General features: G+C 40.3%; 1 protein-coding gene across 4 annotated transcripts; it reads right to left on the bottom strand.

Moving 5' to 3' along the window:
* Nucleotides 1–21743: 21743 nt before the first annotated feature.
* Nucleotides 21744–24460, bottom strand: LOC127372034 (uncharacterized). 4 transcript variants are annotated; one of them, XM_051415405.1, is made up of 10 exons: nucleotides 24151–24460; nucleotides 23364–23548; nucleotides 23219–23272; nucleotides 22877–22954; nucleotides 22694–22774; nucleotides 22562–22609; nucleotides 22430–22477; nucleotides 22298–22345; nucleotides 22138–22213; nucleotides 21744–22055 (listed from the first exon to the last, which is right to left on the bottom strand). In XM_051415405.1, the coding sequence occupies exons 1-9, from the start codon at nucleotides 24176–24178 to the stop codon at nucleotides 22145–22147; spliced, it is 639 nt and encodes a 212-aa protein (XP_051271365.1). In that variant the 5' UTR covers nucleotides 24179–24460; the 3' UTR covers nucleotides 21744–22055; nucleotides 22138–22144. The 4 variants fall into 4 exon arrangements, with proteins under 4 accessions (XP_051271365.1, XP_051271366.1, XP_051271367.1 ...); XM_051415406.1 differs by having other exon boundaries at nucleotides 23364–23442; XM_051415407.1 differs by lacking the exon at nucleotides 22430–22477.
* Nucleotides 24461–24944: the final 484 nt, after the last annotated feature.

Below are 24944 nucleotides of genomic sequence, written 5' to 3'. Positions count from 1 at the left end.
TGACTCGGTCACACACAGTTTTTGTTGAGTGAGTTGTCAAAATCGTTGCTGTTCCTGGGCTTACAAAAGCCTGCTGCATCTAAAAAATTAAAATAAAAAAGATGTTAAAATATGTTCTCGATCATCTAGTTCGTCTAGCTCGGATGTTCAGGTGTGTTTTAGTGCAGTGCTCTTACACCAGGACGGACTTTGACTGCCACCTTGTCATTCTGTGGGAAAAGGTCAAAGCATGTTGTAAACAGTTAACAAAAAGCGAGCAGATCTACTTCACAGTCAGAAGTTATCATTTTGATTTGTTGGCCTTATAGAAACCCATTTTATCACCTACACACAATGGCAAAGATCCAACATCTATGTAAGAGTCCCTTTATTGTAAAGAATGGGCCTGATGTCTAAACAAGTCTGTTTACTGTAAAATACTTTTTCTGACTTGAGTAACAGCTTTTCTTGTGTTTGTGTTATATGTGGTATATGGTGGTATATGTTGACATTATACTTACTACAGGTGTCTTGAGAGTGACAGGACTCAGTGAAACCAGGGCTGTATTCAGTTTTAGGTCTGGAGATTGGCTCATCAATGCTCGTGTATCCTGTTAATTTATCAATATGAATTAAAGAAGAAATGAAACAGACAAGTGTGGGTTTTAAAAGCCAAGTTTCAAGTTTTTATTTTGCTAATGTGGTAAAACGTTATCTTTTTGTGATATGATTATTGCTTGTTTGATGTACTAGCCACTTCACTTACCTCATTCTGCAACACATCTTCCTCACCACTTTCTTTTGACAGGGCTTCCTCTTCTTTCTCAGGCAGACTTGGACTCTCTCCTCTCGTACACTCCTCCTCTGATTCCTTTTCTGTTACTCTCAGTGCACGGATCCTTGAACCAACCCGCTCAACTTCAGATGAGCTCCTCAGCTGGTTTTATGAAAGACAAAAATAATTTGTTCATTTGGACTGAAAGCTTTTAGTATTTTCCGAAGCATTTACACTGATAATGACTCACCTCTCTTTGCAGGACAGAGCTCTCAGATCTCTTTCTTTTGGCCACCTTGTGAACCCTTCCTATGATCTGTTCATCCTCTTCTTCAAAATCACCCTCTGATTCTGCCTGTGTGGTTTTAACTCATTAAAACTCTAACTCATTCAGCTCTGAAGATCTTCAGTACTTTTAAACACTTAAACTGATGATAGATCTCACCTCTCTTTGCAGGACAAGGCTCTCAGATCTCTTTCTTTTGTTTACCTTGTGAACCCTTTCTAGGACTTGTTCCTCCTCTTCTTCAGAATCATTCTCAGATTCCTGCTGTGTGGGTTTCCATTCATCAGCGGAGCCATCACCTTCAGATGAACTAAAGCTCTGTTTTTAGGTAACACAAGATTCATTTTACTGATTTTGAATTGAAAGCTTGTAGAATGTGGGGAAGCACTGAATCTAATTATTACTCTCACCTCTATTTTCTGGAAAGGGCACTCAACCTCCCTTTTATCTGTTCCATCCTGTTTAAAAGAGGTCATCGTCTGTTTTTTAATGAAAAGTCAAAAGAGTATTTAAAGCTTTGTAATATGTGGAAGTACTGAAAACTGTCAAAACTCACCATTTGTTGGTTCAAAGGCACAGATGCCCTTTTCTCACGCAGCTGGTAAGTCCTTTTTGGCACATGTTCCTCATCCTCTTCAGGATCTGGTACTGTTTCAGTTAGTGTGGTTTTCATATCACCTGCATCATCCTCATCAGATGAGCTCACCATCTTTTTCAGGAAAAATAAAGTATATTAAGCTCATTTTAGAATGACGTATTTTAATTTGTGTGTGGAAACACTGCCTGTCTCACCTGCTGGTCTGACGGCACAAGGATCTTGTTGCTGTACAGCTGGTTAAGCCTTTTTCTCACAGGCTTCTCTTGGCCCAATGGTTCATGCTCCTCCTCTTCATACCCCTGATTGTCTTCATTTTGTGCAGGTTCGTTGTCCTCCCTTTCAGAAGCAATGGTCATGGTTTTGTCTTTCTTGTGTTTCTCTCTGCGTTTCCATGTCTTTGCAGCATATGTAGAAATTGCCATCATTGACAATTCTCTACTCTGGAGTGTGACCTCTGCTGGGTCCTCCGCTGTGCAAAGAAATGGATAAAATGAATACAAGTTAATGGATACTACAAGAACAAATAGGTTTGGCATTGATTTAGATTGTTTAAAAAACCTTGATAAAATCTTTTGGCTGTGTTTGCATCATGGCACATAAAAGTCGTCACTTTCTGGTAGGTTTTATGGCCCAACTGCCGCTTGGCCTGGAGGAATGAATGTAAAAAAGAAATATATACAGGTGCAAAATTCATTAACTTTTTACCACACTTAATTGTTTTTAAGATACAAAAAAACATGAGAAGTTATCTCACATAAGTGGCAACAGAGGAGCGCAGCATGTTGAAAGTTGGGGCTGTCCCCAAGCCCATCCCCTCCCAGGCTTCCTTGAAATATTCAGACAGCTTCAGCAAGACGCCTCCACTGGTTGTGTGAAAGAAGGTAGAAGCCTCTTTGCCTCCTTCAATTCTGTTTCGAAGCAGGTTGTAACGCTGCAACCAGGAATACTCGCTTGGCTTGAGGGGTACAGCTGCTTCACCAAAGTACCTTTGAGTCTTGTGCTGTCCAACCTAATAATTCAGGAAAGTTGACTTTTCACTCTGACCAACTGATATAACAATGTGTATGTCTCTTGTGTCCTTTCAGTTTTTGTAATAATGTTTGCACTTACACGGATGATGCGGGCACCGTGCTTAGTCTTTTCTGCTGCCTTGACCTCCTTTGTGGTCATGTTGATCACAACACCCTTTCGGTGGCCTGTTGTTGCAATAATATAGCCACCCAGCAGTCCAAAAAACTCTTTCAGACATGTTCGGTCCTCTGGATGCTTCTCAAGGTCAACTGTAAAAGCAGAGGAAGGACATTGTATGCATTCACTCGCAATGATAATGTTCTTTACCTTAGTACCACACGTTGGCCACACAAAAGCAGCAGAGACCAGCCCATATATAAAAACCCAGTTTGTAGATGTTAATCCCTGTAATGTAAAATCTGCAGAACGGTATCTTCACCCAAAGTTTGAGTCTGGAGAAGCCCCATAACATTAAATAAACCTTATTTTTACAAATCTGAAACTTATGCTGAGCAATGATCCATACCCAGTACTGCAGTGATCTTCTTCGGAGCCTCATCTATAAACCATGCATGTTTCTGTGCCTTGACCAGTCTCTCTGAAATTTTGAATAGCATTTATTATATGCATGTTCCCTGCTTTTAAGGATGTAATGTTAATGTTTGGAGGTGGGGTTATGAATGTTAAACATACCAGATTTACTTCGCCTCACACTGAGCTGGTGCCCGACCACATCCCGGCCAATATCTCTGATCCGGGCCCTCAGCTCTACCAAGATGGCATTGATTCTTTTTGTTGCCAGTCTGACAGATGGTGGTGCCATGTTTGAAATATATTTCATAAAGGCCACAACATCCATCAAATAGTTTCTCTGTGTTGGGGGTTTGAAGCCTTTTTCCTGAAGGTCTGCAACAAAACTTGAAAGACAAAAATACAAATACAGTCATGTCCTCTACCCTGTGACACACTGATGCTTCTAACAGTGTAGTACTGTTAGGGATATTTTTGTTTCTTCTTGTTTGATTACACCATCCCCTGATATCTGTCAGGAGTGTTTTATCTCTTTTATAATCAAATAGTGTTTTACCTCTCCTATTGATTAAGTCACATATTTTACCTCTTATTGATAAAGCTGATCAAGTGACCCTTTCCTACCTCTGATTAATACAGCTATACTTCCTACCTCGAGACAGTGTAGTGTGCCTTAAATCACATATCATGTTTGTATGCAATATTCAAAGATACTGTGTTACTAATCATTGAGTTGTTGTGACCTGTCCAGCAATCAGAGGGTATGACGCATTAGTCCCGTGGTGTGAAGGATTAATACATGTGAGAGATAAGCCAGGATACTCTGAAAGTCCCTTTATTATTACTAGCTATTATTATTATTACTAACGAACATGCACTGAATCACAAGTCTGCACTAAAAGGGACTTTTTACTGTAGCTCATACTGTGACATTTGATGCAATTGTTTAAAGATAGGCCTGTACACCAAGTTACACAGGTGCCTTTGTTTTCAAAGAATCAGCCTGAAGCTGTGGCCAAGGTCATGCGAAGGATGCAAGCAAGTGATGGGAGCAAGTAACAGACACAATGGAGCCTAAGACCATAGAAAGATTCCAAACATGGTGCAGGTGAGATAGTATAGGGAGGATCTTTCAACGCGGCGATGTCTTCTGTGGATGGATGGTTCGTGTGCCAAGAGGCTGAGACCAGCCTGTGCACCAACGAAGGAAGAGCTATGTCTAAACCACGGTTTCTTCCCACCAGTTTTGCCAATCATAATAATCAATGTTGACTTGTAATTTGCATGCTGCACATCATATAGTGAATATGTGTTAACAATCTTTATCCTTTTCTGGGAGGCTGGATACAGAGTAACAGGGATCTGCTGACTGTGTTTTTCCAAACAGAAAAGGTCCATGATCATGTACTCTTAATAATCCAATTTGAAAATAAATAGTTAAGAGCACGTCGTAGTTTGTCTTCTCTCAAATAAACGAACACGTTTTCCTGACAGTACTTACCCACGGATTCTAGCGTGGTTGCTCAGGAAAAGAAGGTCAATATTTGGGATTGATGAGTCTGCCATGTACTCTAGAAAATCCCGAACATGTTTGGCTCGCTGCTTGGCGTTTTCAGACGTTTTCCTACTGGGGTTGGCACCTTCTGTGTGGCCCCTAAATTCCTCGACCAATCTTACTGAAGAGGAAAGAATATAAAGCAAATCAAATATTTTTGCATGGTCTTCTTTCTTAAATCACAGAACTCAGATGTCTTTACAATCTGCATATTAACCCAACATCCCCTATCATTCAAGTTCAATACTAGTACAGTGACTACAATATGAGGGTATCTTCACCATAGCGAGGGGCTTTGCTGGGGGGAAATGGTGCACGTCTGCGATGTTTTGCTGCCTGAAAAAAGCACATGAAGCAGATTTTTTTAATCAAGTTACTGAAAAAATTGGTCACATTACAGTACACCAAAGGAATAACTCAACACTCACAGTTGCACGCATTGTTGAAGAATGTAGCTGCTTGAGCTCATGGTTCCTCTCAATCTCAATCTGGAGCAGGTTCTTCACCACGGTTAGTCCAGCAAAGAGAAGCTGGCAGTTCCTGCACCCAGGATCAGGGGCCATCAGGACAGAACGCCTTCTTGTTCGCTTGGCCTGTTGGTCAACTGTTCCTGTGTAGAAGGGAACCTGGCTGGTTGAGGGAGAAGGATCCTGCATCGCTGGTATTTCTGGGTCACAAGAAGCATGGCTGGTTAAAGGAGAAGGATCCTGCATAGCTGGTGTCCCTGGGTCACAAGCAGCCTGGCTGGTTGAGGGAGAAGGATCCTGCATCACAGGTATTTCTGGGTCACAGGAAGCCTGGCTGGTTGAGGGAGAAGGATCCCGCATCGCTGGTATTTCTGGGTCACAGGAAGCCTGGCTGGTTGAGGGAGAAGGATCCTGCATCGCTGGTATCTCTGGGTCACAGGAAGCCTGGCTGGTTGAGGGAGAAGGATCCTGCATCGCTGGTATCTCTGGGTCACAAGAAGCATAGCTGGTTGAAGGAGAAGGATCCTGCATAGCTGGTATTTCTGGGTCACAAGAAGCATGGCTGGTTGAAGGAGAAGGATCCTGCATAGCTGGTGTCCCTGGGTCACAAGCAGCCTGGCTGGTTGAGGGAGAAGGATCCTGCATCGCTGGTATTTCTGGGTCACAGGAAGCCTGCCTGGTTGAGGGAGAAGGATCCTGCATAGTTTTTGTTTTTGGGTCACAAGAACCCTGGCTGGCAAGGGGAGAACTAGACATGGGGCCCGAAAGAGGAGGCACAGTGGTAGAAGCTGCAGCATGGGAAGCAGCCTCTATGACCCTCCTGACACCCTCTTCGATTGCTGCATCATCCACCTCGTCAAGATGTGAGACCATTGGTGGTGTGGGTTTCGAGGCACGTAGGAGGGCCAGTTCTCTTGCAATGTATCTGTCCTTCGCTTTCTGGATGTACAGTGTAACCATTGGCTTCTGCAAAAAAGCAGAACGTACATTTAGTAAATCATTTCATTCTGTCTGAAAAAAATTACATTATTGATATCTCAATAACTTTAGAATCATGCATGTATTTAACCAGCAATATTCTTTTTTTTTAATAAATCTTTTTATTTGGTTTTTAACCCCGGAAAAGAAAGAAAGACACACACAAAAAAAAACATTATTGAAATTGAAATCACATATTAAAATAAATAAATAAAATAAAATTTAAAAAGGGGAAGAAAATAAAAGAAGTGTGGGGGGGGCATCTAGTCACTGTCTGGGTGAATAGTAGTTCTGTCTAAGTACTCTAAGAAGTGCTGCCAGGTTTTGTTAAAAGCATTATCAGAACCCGCCAGTGAAAATCTAACCTTCTCAAGCTTGATATGAGTTAGGACCTCTCTAAGCCAGCTATTGTGTGAAGGTGGAAGAACATGTTTCCATTTAAACAAAATAAGACGTCTGGCCAATAGAGTTGTAAAGGCCAATACCCGGCGCTTTGACACAGGGAGTTGAGGTGTAGTAAGTGGAGGGGAGCCAAACAGTGCCGTGCAAGGCTCAGGGTTAAGGTCCATATCAAGCACTGTTGCGAGTGTATCAAAAATTTGGCGCCAAAAGCCAGTGAGTTTCAGGCAGGACCAAAACATGTGTGTGTGATTAGCAGGTGACTGCTTACATCTGTTACAACTGTCACTGGTGCCTGGATAAATCTTCGCCAGTCGAGCGTTTGTGTAATGTACTCCTCCCAGGTCTGTTTCAGACGAGTCGTTGGGTCAGGGTTAAGGGAGTCAATAGCATTGTAGATCACAGAGATGGAACGCTTTTGTACAGGGTAGAGGGTGAGCAAGGAGTCAATCAGAGACCCGGGTGGGTGGTTAGGGAAGTGAGGGTAGTTGGTTTTAACAAAGTGCCTGGCCTGAAGAAACCGGAAAAAATGAGAGTGAGGTAATTCAAACCTGGCTGCAAGCTCTGTAAAATTAGTAAATATGTTATCTTTGTAAAGATGCTTGACATGTAACAAACCTTTGTTAAACCAGATTTTCCATTTTGTAGCTGCCCAATCGCCTCCTGTACTTCAGCCGCTGTGATTGGTGTGCCTAATTTGTCGGCCAGATTGCTATCAACTTTAGGATATGAGAACATCTCCAGGGGGTTGTGGCTCTTCCAAATTTCAGGTGAGTACTCAGACGTGTACAAGTCAGAATAGAAATTTAAAAACGCATCATTTACCAATTTGGGGTCAGTGACCACTGCTCCCGATGGCAATTTTATCCTGGGGATTAGTCTCGAGAGAGCTGCAGTTCTAGCCTGATGGGCAAGGAGTTTGCCCGCCTTATCTCCCATTTCAAAATACCGTTGCTTTGTTTTTAACAATTTTGTTTTAACCTTGGATGTTGACAAAAGATCAAACTCAGCCTGGAATTTGAGACGTTGGTCATAAAGAGATGGAGTAGGTGCGGCGGCATATTGTGTGTCAATACTAACTAGTTGATCTGAGAGCCAGACCATCCTTTCTGTGTGTCTGATTTCTGACCCCTCAAATATGCTTTACACGCCTCCCATAGAGTGCTTCTTGTGATGTCTGGGGTGTCATTTGCCTAAAAAAAATTGGCTATTTCCTCCTGAAAGAATTTTTTAAAATGTGGATTGTTCAGTAAAAAGTGGGAAAGTTTCCACTGTGTGTGCGGAGGGCTGTGGTTTGGAAAATGTATGACAACTGATGTAGGAGCATGGTCCGAGATCACTATACTGTGATACTTGCTAGAGTTGACCCAGTGTAGCAGCCTATTATCCACAAAAAGAAAAATCAATTCTAGAATATGTACGGTGGACATGGGAGGAAAGCGAAAAGGCTTTGATGGATGGATTGAGAGATCTCCAAGGATCACATAGGCTAAGCTGATTTACAAACGATCTCAGTGTAGTGGCAGAGTTTGAGAGAGAAAAGGGTTTAGACGAGGACCTATCTAGAATAGGATCCTGAATAAGGTTTAAATCTCCACCTATAATCGGGTAATGACTCTGTCTATGTCTGGGAGGAAAGAGAAAAGCTGAGTAATGAATTTGTCAAGAAAAAAAAAAAGCTACAACTAAATTCCCCATTAACACATTCAAAACCCCTGTATAGCTTCCAGTTTCTTTATAATTCAATTCAATTTCAATTCAATTCAATTCAATTTTATTTGTATAGCGCCAATTCATAACAGAAGTTATCTCAGGACACTTTTCAAATAGAGCAGGTCTAGACCGAACTCTTTAAAACATTAATTACAGAGACCCAACAGTACCACCATGAGCAAGCACTTGGCGACAAGGGCAAGGAAAAACTGCCTGTTAAAAGGCAAAAACCTAGGACAGATCCTCCGGCTCTAGGTGGGTGGTCGTCTGTCTCGACCAGTTGGGGTGAGAGAGAGAGAGAGAGAGAGCGAGAGACAGACAGACAGACAGGTGCACAGCAACAACAGTATTGGCAATGGCAATCTAGCAGGACCATGGTGGTACTGTTGGGTCTCTGTAATTAATGTGTGCGAAAGAAACAGGATTTGGGGGTAATAAAACAGATATGCCCCTGGTCAAAGGGTTGAATTTTATGATAGGAAGAGCCAGGGGGAAGTCACAGATCAAAGGACCATTTGGTGAGAGAAACCTGGATTTACAGGAGTAACATTTGCAAGACAAACGGGGTTTCATTGTTTGTGATGTAATGAGATGTACTGAAATGTATATAAGGGAGAGCATTTTGGAAGTCGGGAGAGAACATTCACTACGTGACCTTCTCTCCATGCTGCATGAATTAAATTGACTTGATTATCACACCGGCTTGAAAGTTCTTCAGAGACTTAGGACCTCTCAACTTTGAGAAGAATTTCCACTACAAATGTTTTAAAGAGTTCGATCTAGACCTGCTCTATTTGAAAAGTGTCCTGAGATAACTTCTGTTATGAATTGGCGCTATACAAATAAAATTGAATTGAATTGAATTGAATTGAAATTAGCCAGCCTGGTTCCGGAGGCCATGAGGCATGTGCAAAATATTACTTCTTACTGAGGAGTCGAATCAGGTTTTGGGTTGATAGATAAGTCAGCGCTAGAGAGCGCAATGCATGCCTCTACTCCATTCCCCTCTCCACCGGAAGTCTTGAGCCAACCAGCAATATTCTTTCTGTGGGATTTGTAGCACTAAATAAATACAGCATTTCTGAATCTATATTAACCACACAAGGATCAAATGAAGACCACAGACCCACCACACAGCAAGGAAGAACAAGAAGCACAACAAGGACCAAAGTTGCTGGGTTTAAGATCTCAACCTAACTCAACAACACACACAAATCACACAGAGGGACTACCTTCAAGGTGTGGATCCTTTGCAGATGCTTGTCGAGTCGGTTAATATATTTAGACTGGCAGAAACGCACTGGGCAGTCCAGATTTGCACGAAAACTGGAGAAGCAAGAAGAGTCTTTGATTTAGTAGTTGAAAAAATGTTTGTAAGAAGTGTGAAATGAAACAAAGTACTAAGAAAATATGCACACATATTCTTTGTAACATGTGTGACCACTTAACGCTTAAAAATGTTAAAAAAACATATGACACTTGCTAATACAGATTATTCATGACCTGCCTTGCATCTATTTTTGAGACTTTTGCAAAATCAGTTGTAGCCTTATACATCACAGACTGATATTTACATTTGCATTACGTTATTTGTTACTGAAAAAAACACTTTTATTACAGTGATTATTTAAAAGCAACAACTTACTATACAACACTGATTAACAATAGTGTTTTGGACCCTATTTCATTGATAGTGAAAAAGCATCATAAGAAGCCTCTTGAAGAGCATCCTGAAGAGGAAACAGGACACTTACTGTCGATGAGAAAACTTGCTCAGAAGACTCAACTCTGTTTTGTTGACCACCTTTTCTGTGTTTCTCAGGTGCTGGACTATATCAGCATACAGTTTCCCACAAATGAGACACTTGTGCTTGCACCTCTCATACTGCTTGCTTGGAGGGCGGCAGTCAGAAGATTCCTGCTGCTGCGGTCCTGCTGTCTGAGGCTCCTCATCAGGTTTCTGTACATGGACACAAAAGTACTGCTTGTCGAAGCCCAATAGTAGATATTGGTGAATGGATTACACAGATAATCTCTGACCTGTTTCCATCATACCCCATGATATTTGCCATACACATACATTCTAGAGTTTAATATTATTAGGGCCACGGGGCTATCGCACCGATAGCTGCAGGGACCAGTGCTCGGGGCTTTCTCGTCTCGCAGGTTCTCATGGATCCTGGTGGAGCCTCCTGCCATGGTCCTGCTTGACTGCCATTGCCAATACTGTTGTTGCTGTGCACCTGTCTGTCTGTCTGTCGCTCTCTCTCTCTCTCTCTCTCTCTCTCTCTCTCTCTCACCCCAACTGGTCGAGACAGACGACCACCCACCTAGAGCCGGAGGATCTGTCCTAGGTTTCTGCCTTTTAACAGGCAGTTTTTCCTTGCCCTTGTCGCCAAGTGCTTGCTCATGGTGGTACTGTTGGGTCTCTGTAATTAATGTTAAAGAGTTCGGTCTAGACCTGCTCTATTTGAAAAGTGTCCTGAGATAACTTCTGTTATGAATTGGCGCTATACAAATAAAATTGAATTGAAATTGAATTGAATTGTTATACTGTGGATTTCTTCTTATCCTTTCCTCTTCCAGACACAATTTCGGTTTGCTTCTCCTCCTACAATTAGAAGAGTTGCAGGACAACTTATATATCAAAACGTGCGTCTTGATCGGGATCGGTGTGCTATTACTTTTCTAAACAGAATACGAATTTTGAATTTCAAATACGAATCTCATTATAATGTACACACCCTGGCAGTAGCCCCCGTGGCCCTTTCAAAATTTCCCCAGAGGCAATGTTCTAGTTACTTTAATTATCTGGGTGTAAGTTTATGCTTTCTTTACTTTATAAAATAATATTTCCCACATTCCTGGGTAAATTTAGTTTCCTTTTATTCTTGTTTATCTTATGCAAACAATGAATCAATCCATAATGTCATGATTTGGTCGTTTTGATCTTCTGTTTAATAAACGTATTTAAGTTTTTTATTCTTGCATTTGGGTCCTGTTCCATTGTGTTTCCTTAATCGGACATGACACATCATCCCAACTGAACCCTGAATTTTGTAACCTATTGCACAACTAAGATGATACACTAATTTGTTTGTTTTTTTACAAATTGTATATTTTCTCTTCCTGTGACAAAAAATAAAAATAAAGTGACATTTTAAGTTACATTTTAAAAAATTTCAGACCAGTAAAATCTGCAAAAGTAATTCCTGCTGTTCTAATACCTTCATACTGTGATCTATCAGGGAAAAATCAGCTAATAAAAACAACAATTTAAAATCCAGCCTGGGTATATTTAAATGCAAGTAACAGGTTGTAAAATGTTATTTAAGCTATTTTAAGCATGTTTTAGCTAAGCTTATTTAAGTAAAACATGCTAATGAGTACTAATAAAGTGCAACAAAAACCACAAGCAGTCATTAATTTCCCAGACTGCACAGATATCCAACATGTCAGTATTTTTGGGTTTTACCTGATTGCTGGTTGCTGCAACACCTCTGTCCATGATTCCTCCTCAACTTGTCTCTTCCTCTCTCTCTCTGTCTCTCTTGCGCTCTTCCTGCCCTTCACACAGGAGGACATGGCTCTGCTCTGATTGGCTAAAAAATTAAAGACTGCTCTGATTGGCTGAAAAGTTAATGACTGCACTGATTGGCTTCTCCAGTGTGTTGGTGATGTTGTGGATTTTCTTCACTTTTCTGAACTGGCCTCGAGGTTTCTGCATCATCCTGCATTGTGTTCTGCTAAATCTGCACAGGTTTTGAAAGATTTCAGCTCTTCTGCAGGTAAGAGTTAATTTCTGGTTTGTAGCCCACTTTCTGTTTTGTTTTCCTGTTACATTGCTTTAATGCTGCAAAATTACACCACACTTTTACTCTTTTTCCAGCTAAAATGTTGTGGATTTGTGGCCAACTTAACTGTAGATAAAGTTTTATTTTAGTTTGAAATCTCTGAGCGACAAATGGCGGAGGTGGAGGTAAAAGTTCTGCGAGTGAATCTGTCCATTTTCTCTGTATAGTAATAAATGAGGACCCACTTTTGCAGTAAAATATTAAAACTTGTAAAAATTCTGATACAATGTATTCTGCTATTAAGTAGCACACTACTGTAATATGATAGAGCTGAGGCAATTATGAACCCAATTTACTGTAAAGCTGTTTCTCCATATTTAACATGGGTCAAATAAATTAAGTTGACATAATCAATAAAAAATGTATTGCATAATTTACAGAATATGCTTTGGAATATTTTAGATACTTTGTGTTTTTATTACTACTCCCACTTGGATATTGTAGGATATTTTTAGATTGTTGTCGCTTAAAATGCCTGATTTGCCTGATGTGGAACTGGAACTTTTCAAAAACTTGTTGAATGTTGTGATATTTGTAGGCTTTATTTTCTTTACATCACAGGAGAAATGGTATTTTAAACAATCTCACATTCTTGTAATCAACACCATATGACATGAAAATAATATTGTGTATGTATGGGGTCTGGGGCCTAAGAGGATACCTTTCACTCTCTCACTCTCTCTCTCAGCCAAACTGGTATGCCAAGGTCTAATATGTATGTTCCCATATACAGTCCTGCTCTAACTGTAAAACTTACGTTTTACAGTGAAACCCAGGCAGTGCAACCTGAATCTGCAGCCCACCAATCCAAGTACATCATTATGCTTGTGCATCAACATTGCTGCCTCCAGGGATATTTCGCCATGCTATGGACTGTTGCCATGAGGATATTATGCACTCTTACCCCAGAACAAGCTTATTCTCTAAAAATAACATCTGACAATAATCACTATTATGGAACTAGAGATCGAAGTGTGTCTCTCAACTGTAAGTTCACCCTTGATTCTGAGGATTTGGAAGATTTGGACATAGAGTGGAACATTGTGCCACCAAACAGGCAGGAAAAACTTATACTCTGGTATGCTCAAAGTCTCATTCATAATAATTTATATGCCCCTTTAAAGAACAGGATCTACTTTACATCTCATGAGCCCCAAGACGGTGATGCTTCTCTAAGCATCACTGACCTTAAGCTTACAGATTCTGGAACATACCAATGTAAGGTGAGATACCTAGCAAGAGAACAGATTAAAGACATTCTTCTGACTGTAATGGAGAGGCCAGACAAACCGGTATGTTACATGGATGATGAAGCTGTGTTAAATACAAATATAAGGCTCAGATGCAAATCCTCACAAGGCACTCCACCGCTTAAATACAGATGGGCAAAGCTCAGCGTAAACCGGATGCTGGATCCAGATGCCTTTGTTGATGCTCCAGAAGGGGACTTATACTTGGATAAGATCACAGAGAGGGACTCTGGAACATACCGCTGTACTGTCCAGAACCTTGTGGGTATGGAAGACTGTGAGCTTATACTCAAAATCACATCTCCATCAACAGTGATTGACGGACATGGACCTATAGCAGGAACTACAGCTGGAATTACAGCAGAAGTGGGTTTGGAAGACTGTGAGCCGGTACTTAATATCACATCTCCATCAACAGTGATTGATGGACCTATAGCAGGAACTACAGCTGAAATTACAGCAGGAGTGGGTATGGAAGACTGTGAGCCTGTACTCAATATCACATCTCCATCAACAGTGATTGACGGACGTGGACCTAACACAGGAACTACAGCGGAAATTACAGCAGGAGTGGGTATGGAAGACTGTGAGCCTGTACTCAATATCACATCTCCATCAACAGTGATTGACGGACATGGACCTACAGCAGGAATTATAGCAGGAGCTATTGTTGCTGTGATTGTGGTCATCACTGTTATGCTCACCCCAGTCATTTACTACTGCCGCAGAAAAAGGCATGGAAAGTTAAGGAGGAATCTATGGGCTCAGACAAACTCATGCAACTATTGGCCCACCAGCTTAGAACAGGTGATGAAGGTTCAACTAAAGAAATCTGCACATGTAAGTGTTGTGGTCATTTGTGCCAACAGATAGAATATTTTTTCATACTGCGCTCATCATTGCAGCTCAGGTGTGGGGAAGAAGACAAACCGTATGAGAAAACAGAGACTACCAACCCTGTGAGTAGCTGTCAGATATTTATGTCTCTGTTTTATGATTAACTCTATGCTGTTTAGGATGCTGTATATCACTGTAAACTCTGGAGTCATCTAGTCATTAAGGAGCAGAACCAGTGGTTAGTATACATTTCATAGTGTGGCAGCTGGAAACCTTTGAATGTAATTCTGTTGAATAACAGGACCATCTTGGCATTTAAAATGTGAGTAAAAACCCAACATCTATCTGTCCCTTGCATAAAAAAATCTCATGATTTGTCTCCAGGTGCTGTCTTCCTCTGCAGAGGACAATGAGAAGAATGCATCTATTGAGGAGGGTCTGACAGCCTGTGTTGAAGCTAAGGTGAGGTGTATTAACCTTGGCTTAGTGATGTGTACAGGAAGTATAGTATAGGATTTCTGTCCATGACCTCTGAATCACAAAATTTCAGATAGAAAAATCAGAGGACAATGGATCCATGGGTAACGGAGATGAGGTTGGTGCTGAAGGACAGGTGAGTGGAAGTAAACTGGTTTGACTTTGTGTGCATGAAATCAAGTCATACATTAACCAATATTTGTCTGTTCCCCATCTTAAGGAGCCATGTTCCTTCTACATAGAAGATGAGATGGATGTTGAAGGACAGGTTAGTGGAAGTAAACTGGTTTAATTTTGTGTGCATGAAATCAAGTCATACATGAACCACTATCTTTCTGTTCCCCATCTTAAGGAGCCATATTCATTGTACATAGAAGATGAGATGGATGTTGAAGGACAGGTGAGTGGAAGTAAACTGGTTTCACTTTGTGTGCCTGAAATAAGGTCATACATTAACCGATATCTGCCTGTGTCCCATCTTAAGGAGACATGTTCCTTGCAAACAGAAAATGAGAAAAATGCATCGCACGCGGAGGTCATGACAGCATTGTGAAACAAAGGTGAGCAGTATGAAGGTTTTAGTGCTGTTTACTACATTACAGATATATTGGCAAACAACATCTTTTTGCATCCTTTTAGGAGCCATGTTCTTCAGAGGAAGAAAAGTCCAAGGATGAAGAATCCCTTAAAGATCTGTGTTCGTGAACATAAATATAAGACTGGTTTATATATGAACCTTTATCTCAAAATAGTTCAGATTAGGTTACAAAGGAGAACAGGATGTCCAGGGGACACATCCATAATGACACAGTTAAGTTCCTAAATAAGATTTTGATGATTTCATGTTTGTTCGGAGTTTGTCTCAACATCTTTACTCAAAGCTATTTGAAATGTAAGGACCTGTCCGAAATTGATTAAAGACTGAGTCAGGAGGACAGGACGTCCAATTACCAGAAGAAATGTTCTTGAATACATAAAAGTTTTTGAGGAAGAATTCATGTTTGTTCAAAGTCTTGGTCTGTGTTGGGTATTTTAGCCTTTAGATACTGAGAAAGTGGTCTTCAATAATCTCATGAATTTTGGAGTCATACTAAGTTACTTCCTGTTGTGTGAGACAAAGGGGTAATCTCTATCTCTATACACCCATATTTGGCCAAACAGGTCTCAGTCATTCTGTAGCCAACTTTGCATTTTTGATAAAGGGTCTCAAAGTTACAAGTTGGGTGTTTTAGCCTTTAGATACCAAGAAAGTGGTCTTCAATAATCTCATGAATTGGTTTTTTAAGGGTACTGGAGTCATACTTACGTTTCCTGTTGTATGAGACAAAGGGGTCATGACTGTATCTCCATACACCCATATTTGGCCAAACAGGTCTCAGTCATTCTGTAGCCAACTTTACATTTTTAATAAAGGGTCTCAAAGTTACAAGTTGGGTGTTTTAGCCTTTAGATACCAAGACAGTGGTCTTCAATAATCTCATAAATGCTGGAGTCATACTTAAGTTACTTCTTGTTGTGTGAAACAAAGGTGTCATGACTGTATCTCAATACACCCATATTTGGCCAAAAAGGTCTCAGTCATTCTCTAGCCAACTTTGCATTTTTGATAAAGGGTCTCAAAGTTACAAGTTGGGTGTTTTAGCCTTTAGATACCAAGACAGTGGTCTTCAATAATCTCATGAATACTGGAGTCATACTTACGTTTCCTGTTGTATGAGACAAAGGGGTCATGATTGTATCTCCATACACCCATATTTGGCCAAACAGGTCTCAGTCATTCTGTAGCCAACTTTACATTTTTAATAAAGGGTCTCAAAGGTACAAGTTGAGTGTTTTAGCCTTTAGATACCAAGACAGTGGTCTTCAATAATCTCATGAATACTGGAGTCATACTTACGTTTCCTGTTGTATGAGACAAAGGGGTCATGACTGTATCTCCATACACCCATATTTGGCCAAACAGGTCTCAGTCATTCTGTAGCCAACTTTGCATTTTTAATAAAGCGTCTCAAAGGTAAGAGTTTGGTTCTTTAGTCTTTAGATACCAAGAAAGTGGTTTTCAATAATCTCATGAATGGTGGAGTCATACTTAGGTTCCCTGTTGTATGAGACAACGGGGTCATGACTGTATCTCCATACACCCATATTTGGCCAAACAGGTCTCAGTCATTCTTTAGCCAACTTTGCCTTTTTAATAAAGTGTCTCAAAGGTACAAGTTGGGTGTTTTAGCCTTTACATACCAATAAAGTGGTCTTCAATAATCTAATGAATGGTGGAGTCATACTTAACCTTCCTGTTGTGTGAGGAAAAGGGGTCATGAGTGTATCTCCATACACCCAAATTTGGTCAAACAGGTGTCTGTCATTCTGTAGCCAACTTTGCATTTTTAATAAAGGATCTCAAAGGTACAAGTTGGGTGTTTTAGCCTTTAGATACCGAGAAAGTGGTCTTCAATAATCTCATGAATGCTGGAGTCATACTTACGTTTCCTGTTGTATGAGATAAAGGGGTCATGACTGTAACTCCATACACCCATATTTTGCCAAACAGGTCTCAGTCATTCTGTAGCCAACTTTGCATTTTTGATAAAGGGTCTCAAAGTTACAAGTTGGGTGTTTTAGCCTTTAGGTACCCAGAAAGTAGTCTTCAATAATCTCATGAATTCTGGAGTCATACTTAAGTTTCCTTTTGTATGAGGCAAAGGGGTCATGACGGTATCTCAATACACCCATATTTGGCCAAACAGGTGTCTGTCATTCTGTAGCCAACTTTGCATTTTTAATAAAGGGTCTCAAAGGTACAAATTGGGTTTTTTAGCCTTTACATACAGAGAAAGTGGTCTTCAATAATCTCATGAATGGTGGAGTCATACTTACGTTTCCTGTTGTGTGAGACAACGGGGTCATGACTGTATCTCCATACACCCATATTTGGCCAAATAGGTCTCACTCATTCTTTAGCCAACTTTGCATTTTTAATAAACGGTATCAAAGGTACAAGTTGAGTGTTTTAGCCTTTAGATACCGAGAAAGTGGTCTTCAATAATCTCATGAGTGCTGGAGTCATACTTAAGTTACTTCCCGTTGTGTGAAACCAAGGTGTCATGATTGTATCCCCATACACCCATATTTGGCCAAACAGGTCTCAGACATTCTGTAGCCAACTTTGCATTTTTAATAAAGCGTCTCAAAGGTAAGAGTTTGGTTCTTTAGTCTTTAGATACCAAGAAAGTGGTTTTCAATAATCTCATGAATGGTGGAGTCATACTTAGGTTCCCTGTTGTATGAGACAACGGGGTCATGACTGTATCTCCATACACCCATATTTGGCCAAACAGGTCTCAGTCATTCTGTAGCCAACTTTACATTTTTAATAAAGGGTCTCAAAGGTACAAGTTGGGTGTTTTAGCCTTTAGATACCGAGAAAGTGGTCTTCAATAATCTCATGAATGGTGGAGTCATACTTCGTTTCCTGTTGTGTGAGACAAGGGGTCATGACTGTATCCCATACACCCATATTTGGCCAAACAGGTCTCAGTCATTCTGTAGCCAACTTTGATTTTTAATAAAGGGTCTCAAGGTACAAGTTGGGTTTTTAGCCTTTAGGTACCAGAAAGTGGTCTTCAATAATCTCATGAATGTGGAGTCATACTTAAGTTTCCTTTGTTGAGGCAAGGGGTCTGATGTATCTCCATACACCCAATTTGGCCAAACAGGTTCGTCATTCTGTAGCCAACTTTGCATTTTTAATAAAGGGTCTCAAGGTACAGTTGGGTGTTTTAGCCTTTAGTACCAGAAAGTGGTCTTCAATAATCTCATGAATGCTGGAGTCATACTTAGTTTCCTGTTGTATGAGATAAAGGGGTCATGCTGTACTCTAACCCTTAGTTTTTTTTTATTTTTTGCTTTTATTTAATACGTTTCCTGTTGTATGAGACAAAGGGGTCATGACTGTATCTCCATACACCCATATTTGGCCAAACAGGTCTCAGTCATTCTGTAGCCAACTTTGCATTTTTAATAAAGGGTCTCAAAGTTACAAGTTGGGTGTTTTAGCCTTTAGGTACCCAGAAAGTGGTCTTCAATAATCTCATGAATTCTGGAGTCATACTTAAGTTTCCTTTTGTATGAGGCAAAGGGGTCATGAGTGTATCTCCATACACCCAAATTTGGCCAAACAGGTGTCTGTCATTCTGTAGCCAACTTTGCATTTTTAATAAAGGATCTCAAAGGTACAAGTTGGGTGTTTTAGCCTTTAGATACCGAGAAAGTGGTCTTCAATAATCTCATGAATGCTGGAGTCATACTTACGTTTCCTGTTGTATGAGATAAAGGGGTCATGACTGTAACTCCATACACCCATATTTTGCCAAACAGGTCTCAGTCATTCTGTAGCCAACTTTGCATTTTTGATAAAGGGTCTCAAAGTTACAAGTTGGGTGTTTTAGCCTTTAGGTACCCAGAAAGTAGTCTTCAATAATCTCATGAATTCTGGAGTCATACTTAAGTTTCCTGTTGTATGAGGCAAAGGGGTCATGACGGTATCTCCATACACCCATATTTGGCCAAACAGGTCTCTGTCATTCTGTAGCCAACTTTGCATTTTTAATAAAGGGTCTCAAAGGTACAAATTGGGTTGTTTTAGCCTTTACATACAGAGAAAGTGGTCTTCAATAATCTCATGAATGGTGGAGTCATACTTACGTTTCCTGTTGTGTGAGACAACGGGGTCATGACTGTATCTCCATACACCCATATTTGGCCAAACAGGTCTCACTCATTCTTTAGCCAACTTTGCATTTTTAATAAACGGTATCAAAGGTACAAGTTGAGTGTTTTAGCCTTTAGATACCGAGAAAGTGGTCTTCAATAATCTCATGAATGCTGGAGTCATACTTAAGTTACTTCCTGTTGTGTGAAACCAAGGGGTCATGAGCCTCCCCCTTCCTCTCTCTTTCTGCACTCATTCATGTTCAATTAATGCATGTTACTAACTTCACTTCTTCCCCGGAGTTCTTGTGCTTTCTCGTCTCGCAGGTTCTTGTCGAACCTGGTGGAGCCTCCTGCCATGGTCCTGCTAGATTGCCATTGCCAATAATGTTGTTGCTGTGCACCTGTCTGTCTGTCTCTCGCTCTCTCTCTCTGTGCCTCTCTCTCTCTCTCTCTCTCACCCCAACTGGTCGAGACAGACGACCACCCATCTAGAGCCAGAGGATCTGTCCTAGGTTTCTGCCTTTTAACAGGCAGTTTTTCCTTGCCCTTGTTGCCAAGTGCTTGCTCATGGTGGTACTGTTGGGTCTCTGTAATTAATGTTTTAAAGAGTTCGGTCTAGACCTGCTCTTTTTGAAAAGTGTCTTGAGATAACTTCTGTTATGAATTGGCGCTGTACAAATAAAATTGAATTGAATTGAATTGAATTGAATTTAATGACTATATCTCCATACACCCATATTTGGCCAAACAGTTCTCAGTCACTCTGTAGCCAACTTTGCATTTTCAATAAAGGGTCTCAAAGGTACAAGTTGGGTGTTTTAGCCATAAGAAACCGAGAAAGTGGTCTTCAATAATCTCATGAATGCTGGAGTCATACTTACGTTTCCTGTTGTATGAGACAACAGGTTCATGACTGTATCTCCATACACCCATATCTGGCCAAACAGGTCTCAGTCATTCTTTAGCCAACTTTGCCTTTTTAATAAAGGGTCTCAAAGGTACAAGTTGGGTGTTTTAGCCTTTAGATACCGAGAAAGTGGTCTTCAATAATCTCATGAATGGTGGAGTCATACTTAAGTTTCCTGTTGTATGAGATAACGGGGTCATGACTGTATCTCCATACACCCATATTTGGCCAAACAGGTCTCAGTCATTCTGTAGCCAACTTTGCATTTTTAATAAAGGGTCTCAAAGTTACAAGTTGGGTGTTTTAGCCTTTAGGTACCCAGAAAGTGGTCTTCAATAATCTCATGAATTCTGGAGTCATACTTAAGTTTCCTTTTGTATGAGGCAAAGGGGTCATGAGTGTATCTCCATACACCCAAATTTGGCCAAACAGGTACCTGTCATTCTGTAGCCAACTTTGCATTTTTAATAAAGGATCTCAAAGGTACAAGTTGGGTGTTTTAGCCTTTAGATAACGAGAAAGTGGTCTTCAATAATCTCATGAATTCTGGAGTCATACTTAAGTTACTTCCTGTTGTGTGAAACAAAGGTTTCATGACTGTATCTCCATACACCCATATGGAGATACAGTCATGACAGAATGACTGAGACCAAACAGGTCTCAGTCATTCTGTAGCCAACTTTGCATTTTTATTAAAGGGTCTCAAAGGTACAAGTTGGGTGCTTTAGCCTTTAGATACCGAGAAAGGGGTCTTCAATAATCTCATGAATGCTGGAGTCATACTTAAGTTTCCTTTTGTGTGAGACAACAGGGTTATGACTGTATCTCCATACACCCATATTTGGCCAAACAGGTCTCAGTCATTCTCTAGCCAACTTTGCATTTTTAATAAAGGGTCTCAAAGGTACAAGTTGGGTGTTTTAGCCTTTAGATACTGAGAAAGTGGTCTTCAATAATCTAATGAATGGTGGAGTCATACTTACGTTACTTCCTGTTGTGTGAAACAAAGGTGTCATGACTGTATCTCCATACACCCATATCTGGCCAAACAGGTCTCAGTCATTCTGTAGCCAACTTTGCATTTTTAATAAACGGTTTCAAAGGTACAAGTTGGGTGTTTTAGCCTTTAGATACTGGGAAAGTGGTCTTCATTATTCTCATGAATGCTGGAGTCATACTTATACATACAAATATGGGTGTATGGAGATACAGTCATGACACCTTTGTTTCACACAACAGGAAGTAACTTAAGTATGACTCCAACATTCATGAGATTGTTGAAGACCACTTTCTCAGTATCTAAAGGCTAAAACACCCAACTTTTACCTTTGAAGCCCTTTCAAAGACTTTAAACAAACATGAATTCTTTCTCAAAAACTTTTATGTATTCAAGAACGTTTATTTTGTTCTCAACAACGTGGCACTTGGATGTCCTTTCCTCCTCTTTAATCAATGAGGGCCAGGTCCACACATTTCACATAAGTTTGAGTAAAGAGGCTGAGACAAACTGAACAAACATGAAATTATCAAAAACATATTTAGGAACTTCACTGTGTCCTCATGGATGTGGCTCCTGGGCATCCTGTTCTCCTTTGTGACCTAATCTGAACTGTGTTGAGGTAAATTTTCACATATAAACCTGTCTAATATTTATGTTATCCTTGAATACAGAACTTTAAGGGATTCTTCATCCTTGGACCTTTCTTCCTCTGAAGAACATGGCTCCTGAAAGGATGCAAAAGGATGTGGTTTTCCAACATATCTGTAATGTAGTAAACAGCACTAAAACATTCGTCATACTGCTCACCTTTGTTTCACAATGCTGTCGTGACCTCCACGTGGGATGCATTTTTCTCATTTTCTGTGTGCAAGGAACATGGCTCCTTAAGATGGGGGACAGACAGATATTGGTTCATGTATGACTTGATTTCATGCACACCAAATTAATCCAGTTTACTTCCACTCACCTGTCCTTCAACATCAATCTCATCTTCTGTGTGCAAGGAATGTGGCTCCTTAAGATGGAGAACAGACAGATATTGGTTCATGTATGACTTGATTTCATGCACACAAAATTAATCCAGTTTACTTCCACTCACCTGTCCTACAACATCAATCTCATCTTCTGTGTGCAAGGAATGTGGCTCCTTAAGATGGAGAACAGACAGATATTGGTTCATGTATGACTTGATTTCATGCACACAAAATTAAACCAGTTTACTTCCACTCACCTGTCCTTCAACATCCATCTCATCTTCTATGTACAAGGAACGTGGCTCCTTAAGATGGAGAACAGACAGATATTGGTTCATGTATGACTTGATTTCATGCACATAAAATTAAACCAGTTTACTTCCACTCACCGGTCCTTCAGTATCAGCCTGATCTCTGTTTCCCATGGATCCATTGTCCTCTGATTTTTCTATCTGTGAGGAGCACAAATCCTAAAGAGTAGATTTTGTGATTTAGAGGTCATGGACAGAAATCCTCTAAAAAATAACTATACTGTCTGTACACATCACTAAACCAAGCTTAATACTCCTCGCCTTGGCTTCAATACAGGCTGTCAGACCCTCCTCAATAGATGCATTCTTCTCATTGTCCTCTGCAGAGGTGGACAGCACCTGGAGACAAATCATGGGATTTTTTTAATTCAAGGGACAGATAGATAGATGTTGGGTTTTACTCACATTTAAAATGCTGAGCTGGTCCTGTTATTCAACAGAATTACATTCAAAGGTTTCCAGCTGCCACACTATGAAATGTATACTAACTACTGGTTTTGCTCCTTAATGACTAGATGACTCCAGAGTTTACAGTGATATACAGCATCCTAAATAGCATGCAGTTAATCATAAAACAGAGACATGAATATGTCCGCTACTCACAGGGTAGGTAGGCTCCATTACCTCATACGGGTTTTCTTCTTCCTCACACCTGAGCTGCAATGATGAGCGCAGTATGAAAGAATATTCTGTTGGCACAAAAGACCAAAACACAGATTGCAGATTTCTTTAGTTGAATCTTCCTCACCTGTTCTATTCTTATGGGCCAATAGATGCATGAGTTTGTCTGAGCCCATGGATTCCTCCTTAACCTTCCATGCCTTTTTCTGCAGCGGTAGTAAATGACTGGGGTGAGCGTTACAGTGATGAGCACAATCACAGCAACAATAGCTCCTGCTGTAGTTCCTGCTGTAGGTCCATGTCCATCAATAACTGTTGATGGAGATGTGATATTACATACATCAACAAAAGCGGTTTCCGCTTCGCTTTTTCCATCTGTATTTAAGTGGTGGAGTGCCTTGTGAGGATTTGCATCTGAGCCTTATATTTGTATCTAACACAGCTTCATCATCCATGTAACATACCGGCTTGTCTGGCCTCTCCATTACAACCAGAATGTCTTTAATCTGTTCTCTAGCTGACTTTCTCACCTTACATTGGTATGTTCCAGAATCTGTAAGCTTAAGGTCAGTGATGCTTAGAGAAGCATCCTGTTCTTTAAAGGGGCATATAAATTATTATGAATGATACTTTGACTATACCGGAGTATACGTTTTTCATCTCCCTGCCTGATTGGTGGCACAATGTTCCACTCTATGTCCAAATTTTCCAAATCCTCAGAATCAAGGGTGAACTGACAGTTAAGAGACACATTTCTATCTCTAGTTCCATAATAGAGATCATTGTCAGGTGTTATTTTTAGAGAATAAGCTTGTTCTGGGGTAAGAGCGCATAATTTCATCATGGCAAAAATCCATAACTCTGTGAAATATCCTGGGAGGCAGCAATGTTGATGCACAAGCATGATGACATACTTGGATTGGTGGGCCTCAGGTTGCACATCCTGGGTTTCACTGTAAAACATAAGGGTTATGGTTAGGGCAGGACTGTATATGGGAACATACATGTTAAACATGGTGCAGGAAAACTGATCTGTTGCAACATATTAGACCTCCTCACACCAGTTTGGCTGAGAGAGTCAAAGGTATCCTCTTAGCCCCCAGACCCCATACATACACAATATAATTTTCATGTCATATGGTGTTGATTACAAGAATGTGAGATTTTTTAAAATACCCTTTCTCCTGTGATGTAAAGGAAATAATGCCTACAAATATCACAACTTTCAACAAATTTTTTTGAAAGAAATCCACAAAAAATTTTAAGCTACAACAATCACCAAAAGTCCACAAAATCCCAGGGGAGTGGTAATAAATACACAAATATTCTAAAGCATATTCTGTAAATTATGCAATACATTTTTTATTGATTATGTCAAATGAGATCTATTTGACCCATGTTAAATATGGAGAGACAGCTTTACAGTAAGTTGGGTTCATAATTGCCACAGCTCTATAATATTTACAGTAGTGTGCTACTTAATAGCAGGACACATTGTATCAGACTTTTTACAAGTTTTAATATTTTACTGCAAAAGTGGGTCCTCAGTTATTACTATACAGACAAACTGGACAGATTCACTTGCAGAACTTTTACCTCCACCTCTGCCAATCATAGCTCAGAGATTACTAAAGTAAAACTTTATCTACAAAAGAGATCAAAGTGGGCCACAAATCCACATCTGAACAGCATTATAGCAAGAAAAAGA

The sequence above is a fragment of the Dicentrarchus labrax genome, unplaced genomic scaffold (genome assembly GCF_905237075.1).
Source record: "Dicentrarchus labrax unplaced genomic scaffold, dlabrax2021, whole genome shotgun sequence".
Lineage (NCBI taxonomy): Eukaryota > Metazoa > Chordata > Actinopteri > Moronidae > Dicentrarchus > Dicentrarchus labrax.
Note: the sequence above shows the minus strand (reverse complement) of the source record. Positions and strands in the feature narration are given on the sequence as shown.

Coding starts and splice junctions, on each gene's coding strand:
- LOC127372034 (XM_051415405.1), bottom strand. CDS start 24,178: ATGTGCAACCTGAGGCCCACCAATCCAA. Junction 22,955..23,218: donor TAATGGAGCCTACCTACCCT/GTGAGTAGCGGA, acceptor ATTTGTCTCCAG/GTGCTGTCCACCTCTGCAGA. Junction 22,775..22,876: donor CAGCCTGTATTGAAGCCAAG/GCGAGGAGTATT, acceptor TCTACTCTTTAG/GATTTGTGCTCCTCACAGAT.